This window comes from Contarinia nasturtii, unplaced genomic scaffold (assembly GCF_009176525.2).
Source record: "Contarinia nasturtii isolate CC-2019 unplaced genomic scaffold, AAFC_CNas_1.1 Cnas_scaffold_2678, whole genome shotgun sequence".
NCBI lineage: Eukaryota > Metazoa > Arthropoda > Insecta > Diptera > Cecidomyiidae > Contarinia > Contarinia nasturtii.
In genome coordinates this window covers 31,295-48,146 of record NW_022199997.1, presented here as the reverse complement: position 1 = coordinate 48,146, position 16,852 = coordinate 31,295, and the positions used below count along the sequence as shown (strand labels likewise).

The window sequence follows — 16,852 nt, the reverse complement described above, 5'->3', positions numbered from 1 at the left end:
AAAGTTATAAAACATATGATACACATAAATTTTGATAGTTTCGGATGCTGGGCAGAGAAGCACACATTTCATTCGCATATATTGTGGAAAGTAAAAGAGATAGAGAGAATCAGAATGTCAATTTCCTCCAAATGTACGTACATTTTCATCATTGTGTACTCCATTTATTTGATATCGAGAGCGTGTAAGAGAGATAGAGAGTGTGATTGAGACTATGGAATCCGACATAAATCTGACTGGACTTTAATGCTCGACCGACCATGAAAATGCTATTTGACCAGTTTTGGGTGCGTGTGCATGTGTGTGTCTCCTCATATCTCATCATTTTCACTGGTCCTCCTTCTCTTCCGCCCTCTATTTATTCCATGTTCGTCGTCTAACTGCAGTTCTTTGTTCGTTTGCTTCTTCGCCCAAACTAATTTAAATACATAATCAAATCTCTCTCGGCCAGTTTATTCGAACACACAAATTGCTTTGAGCCACATCCATTCTACGTTTTCTTCATTCATGGCATCATTTACGATTTCGAAGATCGTTTAGATGTTTCGTTGATTTGTGGGACAAGCGAAATTGTGTACACATCACATAACAATCTGAATAACATCGATGCATGGCTTCGACGAAAATGAGTGAAAAGGAGACGAAAAAAAGAAGAAAATATCGTTCAATATATATAATAACGCACGAAACTTGAATGGATATTGTCATTGAGCCTAATGTGAATGATGGAGTTTGTGTTCGGCAAAACTGGTCTCCAGCTACCAAAGAGGTAAAATACGCAAAAATAATCCGGAAGATGTTTGCGACGATAATGGCGCAAATTGTTTTCTATGTTTTCACATTTCTTTTTCACTTTCTACAGCAAGAGTGTGTATCGTTTTGCTCATAAAAACAGCCGACGAAGGAAAACGAATTGCGAAATAATGGTAACAAAATCAGAAAAACATTTCACCCTGCTTACAAACGTCACATAGTATATTATTTTTGCATTGTGTTCGTCCAACGACAGGAAGTTAAGATACAAATTTTGTGTTTGTTACCGTTTACGAAATACAACCCAAAAGAAATGCCGAAAAGATGATATCAATTTTTGTGTATGTATGTTAGTGCCTGTGTCTGTGCACACGGTTATCTGTAGGCCCGATGAAATTTAATGCCCACCCTCCGGTCCGTCAAATCATGAAAATCTCTCTGAACGAGAATGACATCGTTACGGCCATTGTCTCAATTTTGGCTTCTGGTTATATCGTCTCAAACTGGTTTGCCCATTTATGAAGAAATATGATGATGACGAATATATTTGGTGATAGGAGTTCCTTTTTTTCGGTTAAATATTATGTCATTTCCATCATAAAAACTACCATAAAAATACTTTATTTTTCTTTTTGGTTGATTTTTTTATTTGCGACGATGGTATAGATGGAGAGAGACATGCTCATAGTAGGTAGCAAAGACGGAGAAAAAAAGCGCTTCGAAATGATAAAAACCGGATGAAAATGTTTAGATAATGATTTTTTTTCGCCGACACTTTTGTTATTGTTGTTGTTGTTCTATTCGGTTAGTGCGCGCAAGCAGACAATATCCACGATGGCTTGGGCCATAGATAGAGAGATAGGATAATATGGCGAAAGAGTAAACGAATGAAGAGCATTTATATAGGAAAATAGCCGAACAAACAAAATGGTAAACTGAATTTTTACAAGGAAATGCATACACAGCACACACACAAACCACATGCACGATTCAAGCCTTCGCGAAAGCAACATTCAACTCAACGGAACGCTGTACTATGATGGTTGAAAAAACTGAAATAGCAATACAATAAATCACAACTTGTTTGAGCTTTTCCAAATGAAAAATTACTCATTCTCGGTTTTATTGTATTCTCTTCATATTTTTCCACTTTTTTGTTCGTTGGTCTTTAATTTCATTCGTGGTTATTTTTCTACTACTCAATTTTACTGTAGGCAATGGGCTTTGTTCGTTCAGTAAACGTTTGAAATGGTTGAACAAAAGAGACATGAGACACTCTCTCTCTCTCACACACACACACACATACAAACAAAAACATTTGAACATATATTGAAAAAAGACTGCTTTATAAAGTTGTGATCACAGTTTGGTTAATTCGTCTTGTCTAACTTTGTTTTCATCATGTGCCTGAGTGACGCTAAACTTTGTGCTTCCTCTTTTGCGGCTTCGTTCGTTGTTCTCTTGATTCATATAATTTTTATATAGATCTGTGTTTTCCCTTTTTCTTCGTTTTTTCGTTCCCCCTCTCTGAAAAATTCTCAGAGAGAATTTTGGACAAGAAACGTAGAGTGGATTTTCAAGAATTGAGTTTCAACTTTCAAACTAAATCATTTATCAAGCATACACCCACCCATAACCAAGCAGCAACGCTTATTATTACTGTTATTATTAGAGAATTTTTTGTGTGTATCTTTCTCTCTCTCTCTCATCGTGCGGCTTTTTATGTTTTCCATAGGAAACAAAAGTTGGAAAATCACGTTTATCGTCCGAATCTCGGGAACCTAATGTTTCTTTGGGTTCAGTTCTCTAGCTTTTTTGATAACTACTGCTGTAGCTAGAGTAGATATAGCGAGAGAGCATCCTGTGCATCCAAAAGTGCATTCCGTTTTACAGTAAATAAATGACTTTCATTTATAAAATATGTACGCAATAATCTCCGTAAAATCTGGTCTTGCCTCTTGCAAGCAATCCAAAAACATGAAAACTAAATGAGATGACGAACAATGAACATTATCTGCCTTTTGCTTCACAAGTTTCCCCTTATGCTTGGATAGTTTTTTTCTCCCCCTCACACTCCCTCTATCTCATTCTTCATAATGGTTTCACTATCTTATACATTCTCTCTCGCCGTTTATGCCTTTCTAAACTACAACAATGTACACTGTTCTAATATGTTATACAAACTTCAAAAAATCGCCAACGGTTATTCGCTGAAAGGTATACAATATATGATTGGTAGTCTTCGATGTCGAAAAATGCATGGCGAAAAACATCAATGTGTATATGCATACACTATTCATTATTTGATGGTCTAGAAAATTAGCACGGTACATTGTATCGTATACAACATGTATGTACAGTAGAATGAAGTGTGTATACACGCGGGGATGAATATCACCATAAACAGTAAATAAATGTGCAATTACCACTTGAATTGCACGTATTTGTCTCATTTGAGTAGCTTCAAGTTTGCTGTAGGGAGTTTTTTGTCCATGTTTTCTCATGATTTAATGTTACCGTGTGTGTGTGTGTGCATAAGTATGTGAAACAAACACCGCAATCTCACTGAACATTTCCAAGCACACACTTATTATAGTAAAAATCAAATCTATAGAAAGACAAAACGCTTGTTTTCGCAGTTGTTGTCATCGTCGGCATCGTCAACACTCACGCTCTGCACATCAAAACTCATTCAGGCAACCATTGATGCACTTTGAAATGCGACAACAGCCGTTCGTTCTTTTTCATCGACACATTTCAAACATGATAAGCTCACTCATGGTGGTGATAGTAGCGCACTCACTTTTTGCCATTGCTCTATATCAACTCACTTCCTCACTCTTGCTCGCTCGCTCTGCTGATGTTTATAAGTCGAAACAAAATGAATGAAATTTATTTGTCTTGAGTCTTTTGTTTGAGTTTGTCGTCGTATACGTTCCATACTCGCTCGTATCTCCTCTTCATTTATCGTATGTTATCGCATATGTGTTTGTAGTGCAAGCCACACAATCAATTCATTATTACATTATGCATTGAATGAATGCGCATAGCGCAAAAAGGAAAAACATTCATTCGCAAGCATACACACTCGAAGCGCATAAAGTGCACGAACAAAAGAACTACTGCGACATGTTACACTTCCGTAATCGAGCGCTTACCTCAAAAACATTTTTCTCCAATTTCATCTCTACCTTTTCTTCTTTCTCACTTTATTTTTTGTCGTTTCGTTTGTTTCGACTTCAGTTGTTTTTCTGTGTTGTTTTCATTTTTGATTCTAGCTTACACCATTTATGATGCCATGGTTATTTCTCTCTCTCTCTCGCTTCGTATCTTTTCGCTCGGTCTCTATGATTCCCTTCCATTCGCATCTGGTATCGTTTATATCGTCGGGACATTGTCGCACGTGCGAAAGAAATATACAGTTTTCCTTTATATATATATATCATACATGCATGCATTTTACTTACTTAGATGTAGAAGAAGCATTTCAACATTTCAATGACATTTTCATTCATGATATAGAATGCTTGCTGAAATAAACTCTCTAACTTCTTCTTAAAATGTGAATATATTTATAAAATATGTTTTGTCATCGCTGTTTTGCATTTTGCGCTCGCTCAATGAATGCTTTTTATGTAGTTTTATTTTCTTTTTTTCAGTATTTTCACTATTTGCAAGTGTCTTTGATCTTGTGATTCGTTTCTCTTTTTTGTTTCTTTCAACATTTGGTTAATTATCTAAATTGATGTAGATATAAAGAGGTAAAAGTAAATTGTAATACACGATTGCAGAATTGTCATACGAATGTTGTGCGTTCATATACTATGGACATCACAATAATAGCTTTAGTTCATGTAAACGAGGATCATTTTTTTTTTTTCAAATCGTCTCGTTAATTATATTATACGCACATTTTTTCCCTCCAAAATTTGAATGAATTTCTCTCTTTTTGTTATTTCCACGTCATTTTCCAAATTAATTCCTTTTTGATTTTAGACTTTTTACGTTGTCTTTTTTTTTTAATTCTGTTTCCATAAAATACAAGACAAAAAATGCATTTTTTTAATTTGAATGAATTATTTTCAGGTGGCCAAGAATCAAAAATACACTGAAATTCGCTCATCGTAATATAAAAAAAATGTCATTCAAATTCAAATATTCACAATAAGCGAAAACATCTCTCATGCATATAAGCTATTGGCTATTCGCTCGCATTAACAAATATCACGAAACAAATTAAATAAATTATAAAACACAAATCTAAATACAAAAAAAAGTGAAAACAGCGACCCACAAGGGAATACAAGCATAAAACATTGTATAATTGGCATAAAAAGCAGACATCCATATAGAAAGAAATACATACATGACGGCGCTCTGTAAATTGAACGGGGGGAAAAGTTGTCGACGAAAATAAAACCAACCAAAAAGTTGGTTGTGAAACAACGAACAGGAGAACGTGAAACGTGAAGAGAGAAAAAAGCCGTCGAATGCATTAAAAACAAAAATACACTGTGCCATCGAAAAATGTATTTATAGCAAGAGACAATAGCATCTGAAGCTACTAAAAAATCGCTTAAAATATTAATCGAGATTACGAAGAAACGAAGCGAGTTAGTCATAAAAGAAAGACATTGACAAAAAAAATCAGATCAAATTAAAAAGCAATAAAGAAGTTTATTTTATGACAGACATTTCGGTGACACAGATTATACAGCACTTAGAATAGACAGAAAAATAGACACGAACTAGAATTGCCGTGAAGGCGTTTTGCAAACAACAAAATATATGAAAAATTCGATTATGAAATAAACAAATGTACACCAACACAAAAATTAATCAATTATATGTACATTTGAAATTTATGTTGATTTACACACATTCGACCACCGGGTCAATGTAATGTACGTGCGTCATTTATTATACATTTCGAATTCATTTTTTTTTTGTATTTCTATTTTAAATAAACAAATAATAAAGAATCACACAAACATTCGAATAAATGTCTGATCTACGAACGCGTTTATAATAAAATCAAAACAAAAGTGTTGAATGAATTTTCAATGTGTTTTTTAGAAGAAGAAAAAAAATGGTTTCGTGCAATATTTCATATTATAAAATTAAATTCAAAAATTTGTGAATAAGTCATTTTTAAAGCTTCTGAACATTACGAAACGAATAATCCAAGCATATTACGAACGAACGACAAAAAAGGATTTTCGTCAAGTTTTCCCCATTTTTAGTTTAATATTTTCAGTTGATTTAGTATATTTTTTGCGAAAGATACTTTAATCTAGTCTGAGCCGAAAAATCTATGATTTTCTCTAAAAAGGGAAATCCAACGTCGAAACAAAAATATTTATAAGAAGAAAGGAAAAAGAGAAACAAAAACAAAATAGGAGAACCGATTTGTGTAAACAAGGCATTTTAAATGAGTAGAGAGCACGTACATCGCAATAGCGTGACATCATTGAGACGATCATCGTTGGTTAGTGGCGTTTTTGAAACTGCAACATCAAGAATATTTCCAATTGATGCCGATATAGAGCTTGATTTAGACGCAACCACCTCACCACCACGCGCATCGATCGATCATCATCATCAAGCATCACATTCACATCATAGCGACTACTATCACCATCCATATTTTGGTTCGATTCAAGAACCGCTAATGGGAAGAGTTGGCAACGCCAAAAATCTTGAGGGTAAAGCAAAAGGTCTGCCAAAAAGGTAATTACATCAACATTCAGACTCTTCACAACAAACAAACAAAAATTAATCCATTAATTTAACTAACTGTTCATAACACATATCATGTATTACATTTATACATTAAAAGTACGTTTTTCAACATTCTCTTTTTTCATTCTCGTTTCACTATACCATTTCTTTATCTCTCGACACTTTTTTCAACTCATTCGTTTTATGAATGTGCAAATGAAACAATTTGAATATTTTTTTTATTCTCTTTTTTATCTTCTTTCGATATGGGTTTTTTCTCTCTCATTTCATTCCACACACACAATAACACTAATTTATTGCTAATCAAAAAAGGATAATTAACAATACTAGTCTAAGGTAATTGTGCACGTTTTTCAAATATTATAACGTTGATGTTGATTTTCTTTTATTATTCGTAACGTATTATAATAATACTCTTTGGTTTCCTTTCATTTTTTTTTCACAAATTTTTCGGTTGTTGTTTGTATTCGATGCCATAAAATAATTTTACGCAATTTTATGCACGCTTCACACTTGATTTTATGTATATATGCATCTTAAGCAAAGGAGAATACAAAATGCCCGTTTAAAGCATCATCATGATAAGACTGTTGATAGCTTAAAAACTGGTACATCATGTTATCATCTTCACCCATGCATTAAAGTGGGTTTCGAATGAATTTTGTCGCTTCGGCATGTGCAGAGGAAGCGAGAGAGAAAACAGAAACCGTTAAAAAACGTCGAGCTTTCTTCAAGTGTGTCGGTGAAGTTATATGAAGGATCAAATGAAATTTATCAAACGTTATTTGTTGCAAGCATACCACATTCGTTGGTCGTTTGTTTGAATGAATTTTCGGTTTGCTGTTTTCTCATAGATAAAATTCAATTTGGCTAGACTGTAATATGGTGTGCGGGGCGCGTGAAATGTGCATTGATACACACACATAAGCGACCCCATGCACTGTGTGAAGATGACGAAAATCATTTTCAATGTTATTGGGAGAAAATGAAGAAAAGTGAACCGATTTAATACTTACATCCAGATTACACACGAAAAGCGCATAAAAAATGCTCACAAGACATAACCCACATTTTATGCTCAAATCCACTTTGAATGTAATACAAAAGCCCATCATTCAAGCGTCGTTTTGTTGTTGTTGTCGTCGTCGTTGTTAATAAAAGAGGTAGGCAACCGGCAAGGATATGGCTTTCGTTGAAATCGATCGAACTTATGTTATATGTTAGATTTTCTTTCCATTTCTTTGTGCCCTCACCGTTTAGTTTGCTCAAAACGTTTGCTGATTACCTTCGTTCAGGTGTGTTTAAGTGGTTTGCGGGGGACCAATTCAAGAGTATCTAAAAGATCAATGTAAGATGAGAAAGAAAATCTTACCATTATCATGCTAAAAATAGCAAATCACCCCTTTTGAACTTAACATTTTGACTGTTTTTCTTTTGTGTTAGTTTTCGTAATTCTTTGTTCAGATCTGGTTTGCTCTAGTCGTTGGTTCACCTGTAATCGGTTGTCTGGTTGATGTGTGTATTCGACGAAAGTAAATATAAGAATACTTTTAGTGCATCCTTCAATAAGGGATGGATTGAAAAAAAAAGAATATCCAGGTTTTGGTTTACGAGTGCTGAATATACCTCTCTTACAATCTCTCTCAAACCCTTCTTCAAGATATATCGGTTAACGTGTACTGTAATTCATATTCAATTTGTGGAACAAGGCGAAAGGTATACCGCACGACAAAATTGCCACTTGATACAAGTTAAACACATCAAACCATCATCGTTGACGTGGATCCATATCTCGGAAACCGAACTAATAAGGAAAATCCACAAAACCAAAGCATTTCGACTCTTTGACTTTCAATTCTATTTTTGTGAGGGTGTCCATGTGTGTATAAATAAGTGAAGAAAAAAAAAGAATATATGTGGTGACGACAAAGACGTCATCCAACAAAAATGTGAAAATAAATGGCTAAAGTCAAATAAAAATATGTTCATGTCTACCGTCTGAAACCACACCGCAGGCAACGCAAAAGAGAGGATGAGCACAAAAAGTGCCTGATTATAAACAAAGATTTCTCTTTTTTGTAACATCTTCATCCAAACATACTCATACATTGATTCGCTTATTCACACGAACTTTACCTTACAGCATTGTATGTTTACATTTGCGATTTATGTGTAGCGTGTATTGTATCTTCTGCAGGCGAATTTATCAATTGGCTGGTAGTAATATATACAGTCACTAAAGAGATTCACAAGCATGTGTTTGGTGTTCAGGATACATATGTTTCTTTCAATGTGTTTCAACTTCATGCGATGCTTCCCTTCTGAATTCATCGATTGGTGCGGAGCGTGTTGAGTGACGACAACGATACCTGTTTAACGATTCGTTTTTCACTTTTTTATCACTTTCGAATGGATTCAATTTACACACAACAAATAAACCACATTTTGAGGTTGATATCTTTTGTAGGCTGAACCGTAACATATTTCCCATCCCTTTTGACATACACACATTACACACACACACACCATTCGCTGTGCTTCCGACTATTGCTTCTTAAATTCAATCAAAAAATTCCTTTGAAACAGCGTTTGGGTATTTTGTTCACATCCTAAATGTTTCTTTCGAACGATTTTTTTTTCAAGCATACATTCTTTCTATTCTCTGTTTTATTGTATGAATAATGCACACTGACTTTGTTACACTTTTTCCTTGTCTCTCGCTTCAAAATTGAGTAGTTTATCTGTAAACTTCATTTTCACGTTGTTTTAACCCATTTGATGTGAAGCAACAACAACACAAAAAAAGACGAAACCGAATTAAATGAACATTTACCAAAGCAAATATTCTGCTTGGTTTAACCGAGAGCATTAAAGTCATTCTCGAAAGATTTTGTGTGATGTATTTAATTCAGTTTTTGGTTCTTTGTTGTGCAAACATACATCTTTTTTTTGCCTGTGTATCACTCATCGTTTCTTCTCTTGTTACATGTTGCGCTGACAATTTACATGTAATTTCATTTGCATAGTTTTTGCGTTGTCAAAAAGGTATGCGCTGTCTGTACGGAAATCGGATTTCATGGCATGTTTGACACAATGCCTGAATGATTCCATTCTTTATCCGCTGGAAAATAATATTTTCAATGTGAAAATGAGATGCAAACTGTATCAACGACATCGCTATCAAAAACCTATTTGCATGTAAAATCAATTTAGAGACGGGTTTTTTTATATTCTCTTCAGCATTTGGATGGTATCAACGTAGTCAGAGCGGAATTTTCAAAACAAAATCGGTAATTTGTAAAGAATTGGTTGAATCATTGAAAAGTTATGGAACCCATTGTGAAAAGGTGAAAAGTCATCTCGTCCAAATGACAATTTGAACAGATTCGGAAGAAATCAATACAAGATTTACTTGAATACGTCTGTTGTCCCCGTCCCTTATCCAACTAATAACTGACAATATTCAATGCTGTAAGAATGTTATACTTTAAAATTCTTTATCCAAAAAGTTGTCATTTACTGTGGCTTGAAAGTCGTGACAGCTTTAGAAAATCGGATTTGTCGAAGTAGTAAATGGTTGAGCTCAAATGACAAAGGTATTATCGCATTTGACCTTTATTTGGCCGAATGGCAAAAAAAAACAAGAAAGAAAAATCGTTGTCGTTTTCGAGTCTGTCGTGAAAATTAGGCTAAATTGATAGCGTTTTGGTGCTGTTTGAGCCCGTATTTCATTGCCTTCCCGCATGAAATTGATTAAATTTTTGGTTTATGGAAAATTTATTGCCGTTAATTCAATATATTTTTCTGTCATTTCATTATTTTTTTCACGTGGACTCCGAGAAATGTATCCATATTTTTCCCACTCTTATGAGCCAGATAAATTGAGTTCGTTTCCGTTGCGTTTTTTTACTGGGTTTGGCCGAGAAAAAATCTCATTGAATTTATTAACAAACAAAAAAAAAACGCGACGGATAAACAATAACAATCACCTCAATCTATTTTTTTCCCGGGTGATTATGAATTTTCCAGCCGTATTTGATTTATGCGGTGACGTCGAATGTGAAATTCCATAACATAACCCAACAATGGGTCAAAGTTTAATTTATGTGTGCGCTGCCATTGCTTCCTCTCTACAAAAAAAGAACTGTCGAACACGCGATCAGATTCCATTTCTCGGTCTTAATTAAACTCCATATGCTGCGTATGCGTGTGTATTTGATGTATTTGTATGTACAAGGAAGAGGGTGGCATGGAATCTGTTTATCGTGTGCGCTGTCAATTCGCCAAAATTATTTGCAAAATGAACAAATGCTAAAGCAAATGCCATGCACAAATTTAACATTGGAATTTTCAATGGAATCTCAACGCTATGAGCCAAATACACCACGCCATGAACGAATTCATTTAATATTGTAATTCAAATAGAATGAAACATGCAAATTGACGAAATGGAACAAGCGTTCATTTCGCGACAAACGAAATTGTGCGTATAATAAATTGTTTAAAAACAATACCAAATTATGTACGAATATGAAATTATGCAAAATAGAATTTTGATTCGTATGTACTTGAATATACGCAACGAAACGCCAATTTATTTAAAATACTAAACACTATGTATGCACGATTTAGATATATATATTACTTGATTTTAAGCAGAGAAAGTGAGAAGAGCCACACCAAGCACCATCACCAACAGATACAACAACAACATCGGCTGAAAACTCATGCAGTCAATTAATTTGCACGGTATTAATGGATATAATTTGAATACATGCAAATACAATTATTATATAGCCGCCACATAGTGTTAAATCCTCGTAGTGGTCGTTTGCATAAGAAATAAACTCAATTTCAGTCAAAGGAAAATTAGCTTTTGTACGATGGATGGTATGACGGTGTGTGTGTTGCTGGGTTTTAAATTTGAAACAATGCCAGCAATAAAGAAATTTCTCATATTTCACACGTTCAATCTTCATCATATCGAAATAATGCCAAAAAATTCCCAAGCAAGTGATGGTCATAAAATTTCCAGTTGTGAAAATTACTTAAAAGTATTTTATACACAATTTATTTACTTATGCACGAAACATCTCGAACGCGGAAAATTATGTATAAAATAAATATGTTTTATTTTATTATTACTTTGAAATCTGGACTTCTGTTGATGTTTATAAGTAGCAAGTATTTGCAAAATAAAAAAAACAAACCATTTCGATGACGTGATGATGGTATATTACCTCCCTCTCATTTAAAGTTTTTCATTTGATTTTTCGCGCTGTATAGTTTCAAAAAGTTAAAATTATAATATGAAACTGAAAAGAAAAAAATTATGAAATAATAACAACTTTTTTTATGCGGTTCTTCTGTTGGCTGTCGCGTCAGATTCAGACGATGGCCGTAAATAGACAAAAACTCTAGTTTTATAAAGGATATATCCTTAAATCATTGCCTTTCATGCAAAACTTCACTGTGTTACGGTCTCGTGAAAATGAGCTCATAATGATGCAAATATATATACTTTGTACGTTAACATCTTCACTGTCTTTGAAAACAGTTTGTTTGTTTTTGCTTGGCTAGTCTTACTTTATTCAAAGACAACCGCAAAACGGAGACGGCGAACAGAAGATGACGAAAAAAAGAAGAAGAAGAAATAAAAACCGTACTTCATTTCACAGCATCAGAAGCAGAAATGGCAAATAAACTTGTAACCGACAAATGCCCAAGACAAAAATGAATAATTACTCAAACAGGCTTCATGAAATGAAATGAGTCATTTGCAGTTATGTCCGCCACGCCGACACGAACAAGTAACAAAAAAGTGTATGTACATACATATACATGTATATAAAAAAAGAAACTGAATGTTGAATGAAAATGACTCACAATTTGGCTTGACTGTGAGCGTTGCAGCTGTTGCTATCGTAGATATTATGCACATGCATTAAGTGCTCATAAGGTATTTATTGATGCTCGAAGAAAAGTTACTTGCACTTCGAAATGACTTTGTCTGTGGCAGAGAACTTTTCGAATCGAATTCGAATGAAAATAACCCGAAGAAACAAAAAACGACGAAAAATATAGGGAAATCACATTTATACTTTTACCCGAAATAGTTTTTATTCGATGCTATTTATAAAGAAATTGTTTAGTGATACACTTGGTCAGACATAAATTGCAACAGTGCAAAAGCCAATTTGCTGTGCAAGCTAATAATGTGTCTGTGAATCATTCTTTTTTTTCACATGAAAATGGTTAACTATACTATTCATTCTTCCCCCATAGAACATGAAATCGAGATGACAATATCCATTGTTCGAAACATAATGCCATGCTAATACCCATTATTATGTAATGGTTAAAATTACCCGAACGCATGCTTGTGCAATCAGCTTAAAATGTACTCGACATTTTTAAATAATAAATTTTCTCTTTGGTTTTTGTATTTTTCAGCTGTCTGAAGCATTTTTGCAAATTGTGTGTGTGCATAGATTTATTATATGCACTTTGGTGGCCATTTGCACAAATGCACTCTTGTTCGCTATGTAAGCCTTTTTGCAAAAATGATCTTGCAGACAAAAGGCATAGGCAACGAGGAAGAAGAAGAAATAAGAAACCACAATGAGAAAACCGACTTAAAATCATACATTGAAGTATTCAACATTATATTTTTTTTCTAATCTTTGTTTTCAAAAACAACGTGCATATCAGATTTCATTTGTAGCCATTTTGCATGTCAACGATTGAATGAACAAACACAAATGGTATTGACATAAATAAATGAATTTCATTAAAATATTTTCTCTATTTAACCCCATTGCATTTGGCGACCGATGATCAAAGTTGTAATGACAAAAGTTTAAAACAGACGCATCCAAATGGCACACATCTCCATTGCGCTTTTGGCGATGAATTCATTTCAACATGTTTGTTATGTAATGCAGTGCGAGTGAATGAGCGTGAGAGAATTACCATAAACAGCACAACGAACTCTCCGGTGTTGTATCGCATAAATAGCCCGTACAGAAAGTGTATTTGAATGTTTTAACAACAGTTTTCCATTTCCTTGTTTGCATATTATAGAGTTCCAATGCAATTCCAAGTGACTGGTCGTGCGATTTTTGACATTGCATATCGAATTCAATGGGAATTCCTGATGACAGTGTCAATGTAATCACATTTCGGGTAAATTACATTTTCAGCGATTATTTAGTAAGTGACATCATCACAAATTGAATCGTCTTATGACTTTATTATGTGCGCCGACTTTTGAGTGGAAATTCATTAAGTTGAATCACTCGACGGACGGATTTTAGCCCATGGGAAAATGCTCAATGTTTTCTAGACCGTCTTAAAAAAATATTATCATCACAATCGCACATAATCCCTTTAAATGCTGCTTTTTTTGGATAAAGCATTCCGCTCACTTGGTCAATGTCGACCGTACGCGCGCGCCTTCTGAATTTTTCTATCATAAAAATAACAATCAAGATAATCCGATAATTCGGAGTGACTAACCTAGAAACAAAAAAATGAAATGTAAATTCCACGCGCACTTAAAACGTTTAAAAATAAAAATGGTCGTTTTTTGTGCGGAGAAGAAAAGATTGGGCCATTCTTTTGAGCCACGGGTCTCTCTCTCTCTCTCTCTCTCTCTCTCTCTCTCTACGTAATTTATTCAGTGTTTTCGGGCAAGGAAACACATTTCGGTTAACTTGTATCCATGTATGAAAGCGAGCGCAGTATGAAATGAAAGTTCTTTTACATCAGCATTTTCATACGTCAATTTCTTCAAGGATTACAGGAAAATATAGCGCACGATTTTTGCCTTCACTCTTGCTGTTATGCTGCCACACACACACACACACACACACACACACACACACACACACACACACGAATAGCACTGGCATTGCTGTCGTCATCAGTGTCGTTGTATTTATCTCAAAGTTCATGTTTTCAGTGCTTGTTTGTCTTTTCTTTATTGTCGCTGCTCATAAAAGTTATCGGGTATCGGTAACAGTAGCGACAGTTAAGCGCACAAATTCAGTTCAAGAATACTTGACGACGGTATTTATCACAATCCAATTTTCTCGCTGCTTGTTATTGTTAGCATTTGGCTGCATCGTTACTCAGCCCTCTATCTCTTTTTCCATCTCATCCCAAGAGTTTGTTTTGTTTGTTCCAGTTCGCTGTTTTTTTTCTCTGTGTTTCCATCCATGTTTCTCTATTTCATTCGCTCCCCATGTTGTTTGCACTTCTTGCGTCTTTCATGCTTCTGCTTTTTATTATGCACTTTTTCCATGGCATCAAAGTTCTTTTTTATGGCTTTTGTCAATTGTCCATAGAATTCTGCAGCCAGAACATGGATCTAACTGGCATTTTGTGTGTCGTAAAAAATCAAGCAGCGCATTTTCATTCGATGCTTCTTTCTCATCTTTTGTCATTATTGGTCGATACGCTCTCTTTCTCTCGCTCATTCACTTTCGAAACAATGTGATACGGAGCAAGAAGTGGTTCAACGATTTTAGCAAATATATCACAGTTGGAATCTTTTTTGATTTATTTTCCGTTTTGGCTTTTGAAATGACGCATCTCCTTCTGTTTTTATGCAAAACTTTCTTTACGATTCGAACTGGTTTTTTTTCTCTCTCTGGCTGTCTCTGTTCCCCCTCCCGCCCCATTCAACTGGCCCACAATGTATTGTCACTGTGTTTATGAATGCGACTGCAAGTTTCAAGAGCATGTTGCTCACGATAACGATGCTAAAGGGTTTCGATGGCAGCACGAACTGTAAAAATTGGTCGGTAAAATCAATTTGGATCTTGTTGTTTCTTTTTTTTTCCCTTCTCAATATCATTCGTCTTGCGAACATTGAGCATCGATTTGTTTGTGCTGTTCTAGGTATTTCAATTGAATTGTTCGATTGATGTTAGCTATAAAAGGGCCTGATTTGATTTGTCTGCCGGTGTGTGTGCGCGCGCTTATGTGTGTAGGTGGAAATGAGGTTTTTCTTTGTCGAAACGAAATTTTTCGGAGGTTTCACAACTTGTACACAATGTAATTAAATAGTTAAGCTTCTGTCATTTGAAAGTTTGTGATGCTACTGATGAGGATAACAAATCCATCGGCTGTACTTAAATCGATTCTACTGATTGGCATTTTGTTAAATAGAAATGTAACTGAATCATGAGAGGAATAGCGAACAATTAAAAGAACTAGAAAATAAATCGGTGCACAAAACTATGGCTTTTCATGAAAATGAGAACGTAAGAAGAAAGGCACGTGCTCATTATTACCCAATCGACAATACATAGCAGTCGTATGGTAGTTCATCAAGCGTATTTTTCCTTTTCGATTCATTTTTCGATTTCCGTGCTGAATTAAAACGACAACCAATGTAACGAGTCACGAGTAGAATTGAACTCCAAATGAACTGGCCATGCCAATAAAATGCGAAAATGCTGAACGAGAACGGAATTGCATGTAATGACATTTGCTAAGTGTGCTTGTGTGTATAGTTAATTAAAAATGTACGATGTTTCGCATCTCCCTGCCACACCACAACAAGCCGCTCGCAAACATACTCTCACACAATCGGTTGGACTCTCATTGATGCAAACATCATTAGTAAACGAAGTGCAATATATGTATCAATTTTATCGGTCAGTGTGAACATGGAGACACAAAATTCAACTTGAATGTCACATCAACTTCCATTTCCGTAAAATCAACACCATATATAACGGTTGTAAATTATGTGTATTGGTTAGATTTCATTAAAGTTCGTTCAATGTGAGTTTCGGTGGTATTCTCTACCGCTCACACACACACATACACACATGGCAAGCAATTAAAGATATTGAGGTGAATTCAATAGAGGGAGAAAAACAGGATGAAGAAAATACATGCATAAATTCGATGAAAGATATCCTTTGATGTATCATCGCTTTCAGTTGAATTAAAAAGTGTCAATATTGCGTCATTTGGACGCTGTGAGCGTCAAACTGAACCGAAATAAAATTCCCGCAAGGTCTGACTGTCGCAACGTCTTTTTCACTTCAATCTTGTTTTCACTTCTTTGACCCCGAAAAAGTACCATCGCTTTGCATTTATTTTGTGGTTCATTCATTCGTTGCTCCAATCTTTTGCGGCTGTCGCATATTCGCGTTCCCATTTCTCGTTTCAATCTTAACGAAATAAACGCACACATACACAAAACCCAAATGATTTCTTCAAGATAACAAACGCAATCGTGTTGTGTATCATGTTCCAAAATCAATAGATTCATTGCCGCAGTGAAAGTGCAGCCATCTTTTCATAAAATCAGCACAAATATAATCATGTTTGAGGCTTT

At 34.8% G+C, this 16,852-nt stretch overlaps 1 protein-coding gene across 3 annotated transcripts in view; it reads left to right on the top strand.

Annotated features, from left to right (window-relative positions):
* LOC116348753 (innexin shaking-B) overlaps window positions 1–16,852 on the top strand; it is a 126,451-nt gene that overhangs the window by 87,852 nt on the left and 21,747 nt on the right. The window contains exons 1-2 of one of the 3 annotated variants that reach the window (XM_031779856.1): window positions 5,874–6,483; window positions 6,808–6,831. The exons of 1 other annotated variant lie outside the window; for it this stretch is intronic. In XM_031779856.1, coding sequence (XP_031635716.1) covers window positions 6,185–6,483; window positions 6,808–6,831 — 323 coding nt within the window. In that variant the 5' untranslated portion in view covers window positions 5,874–6,184. Of the gene's footprint in view, window positions 1–5,873; window positions 6,484–6,807; window positions 6,832–16,852 lie in introns of those variants that run through there. One more of the 3 variants, XM_031779857.1, reaches the window with a different exon arrangement.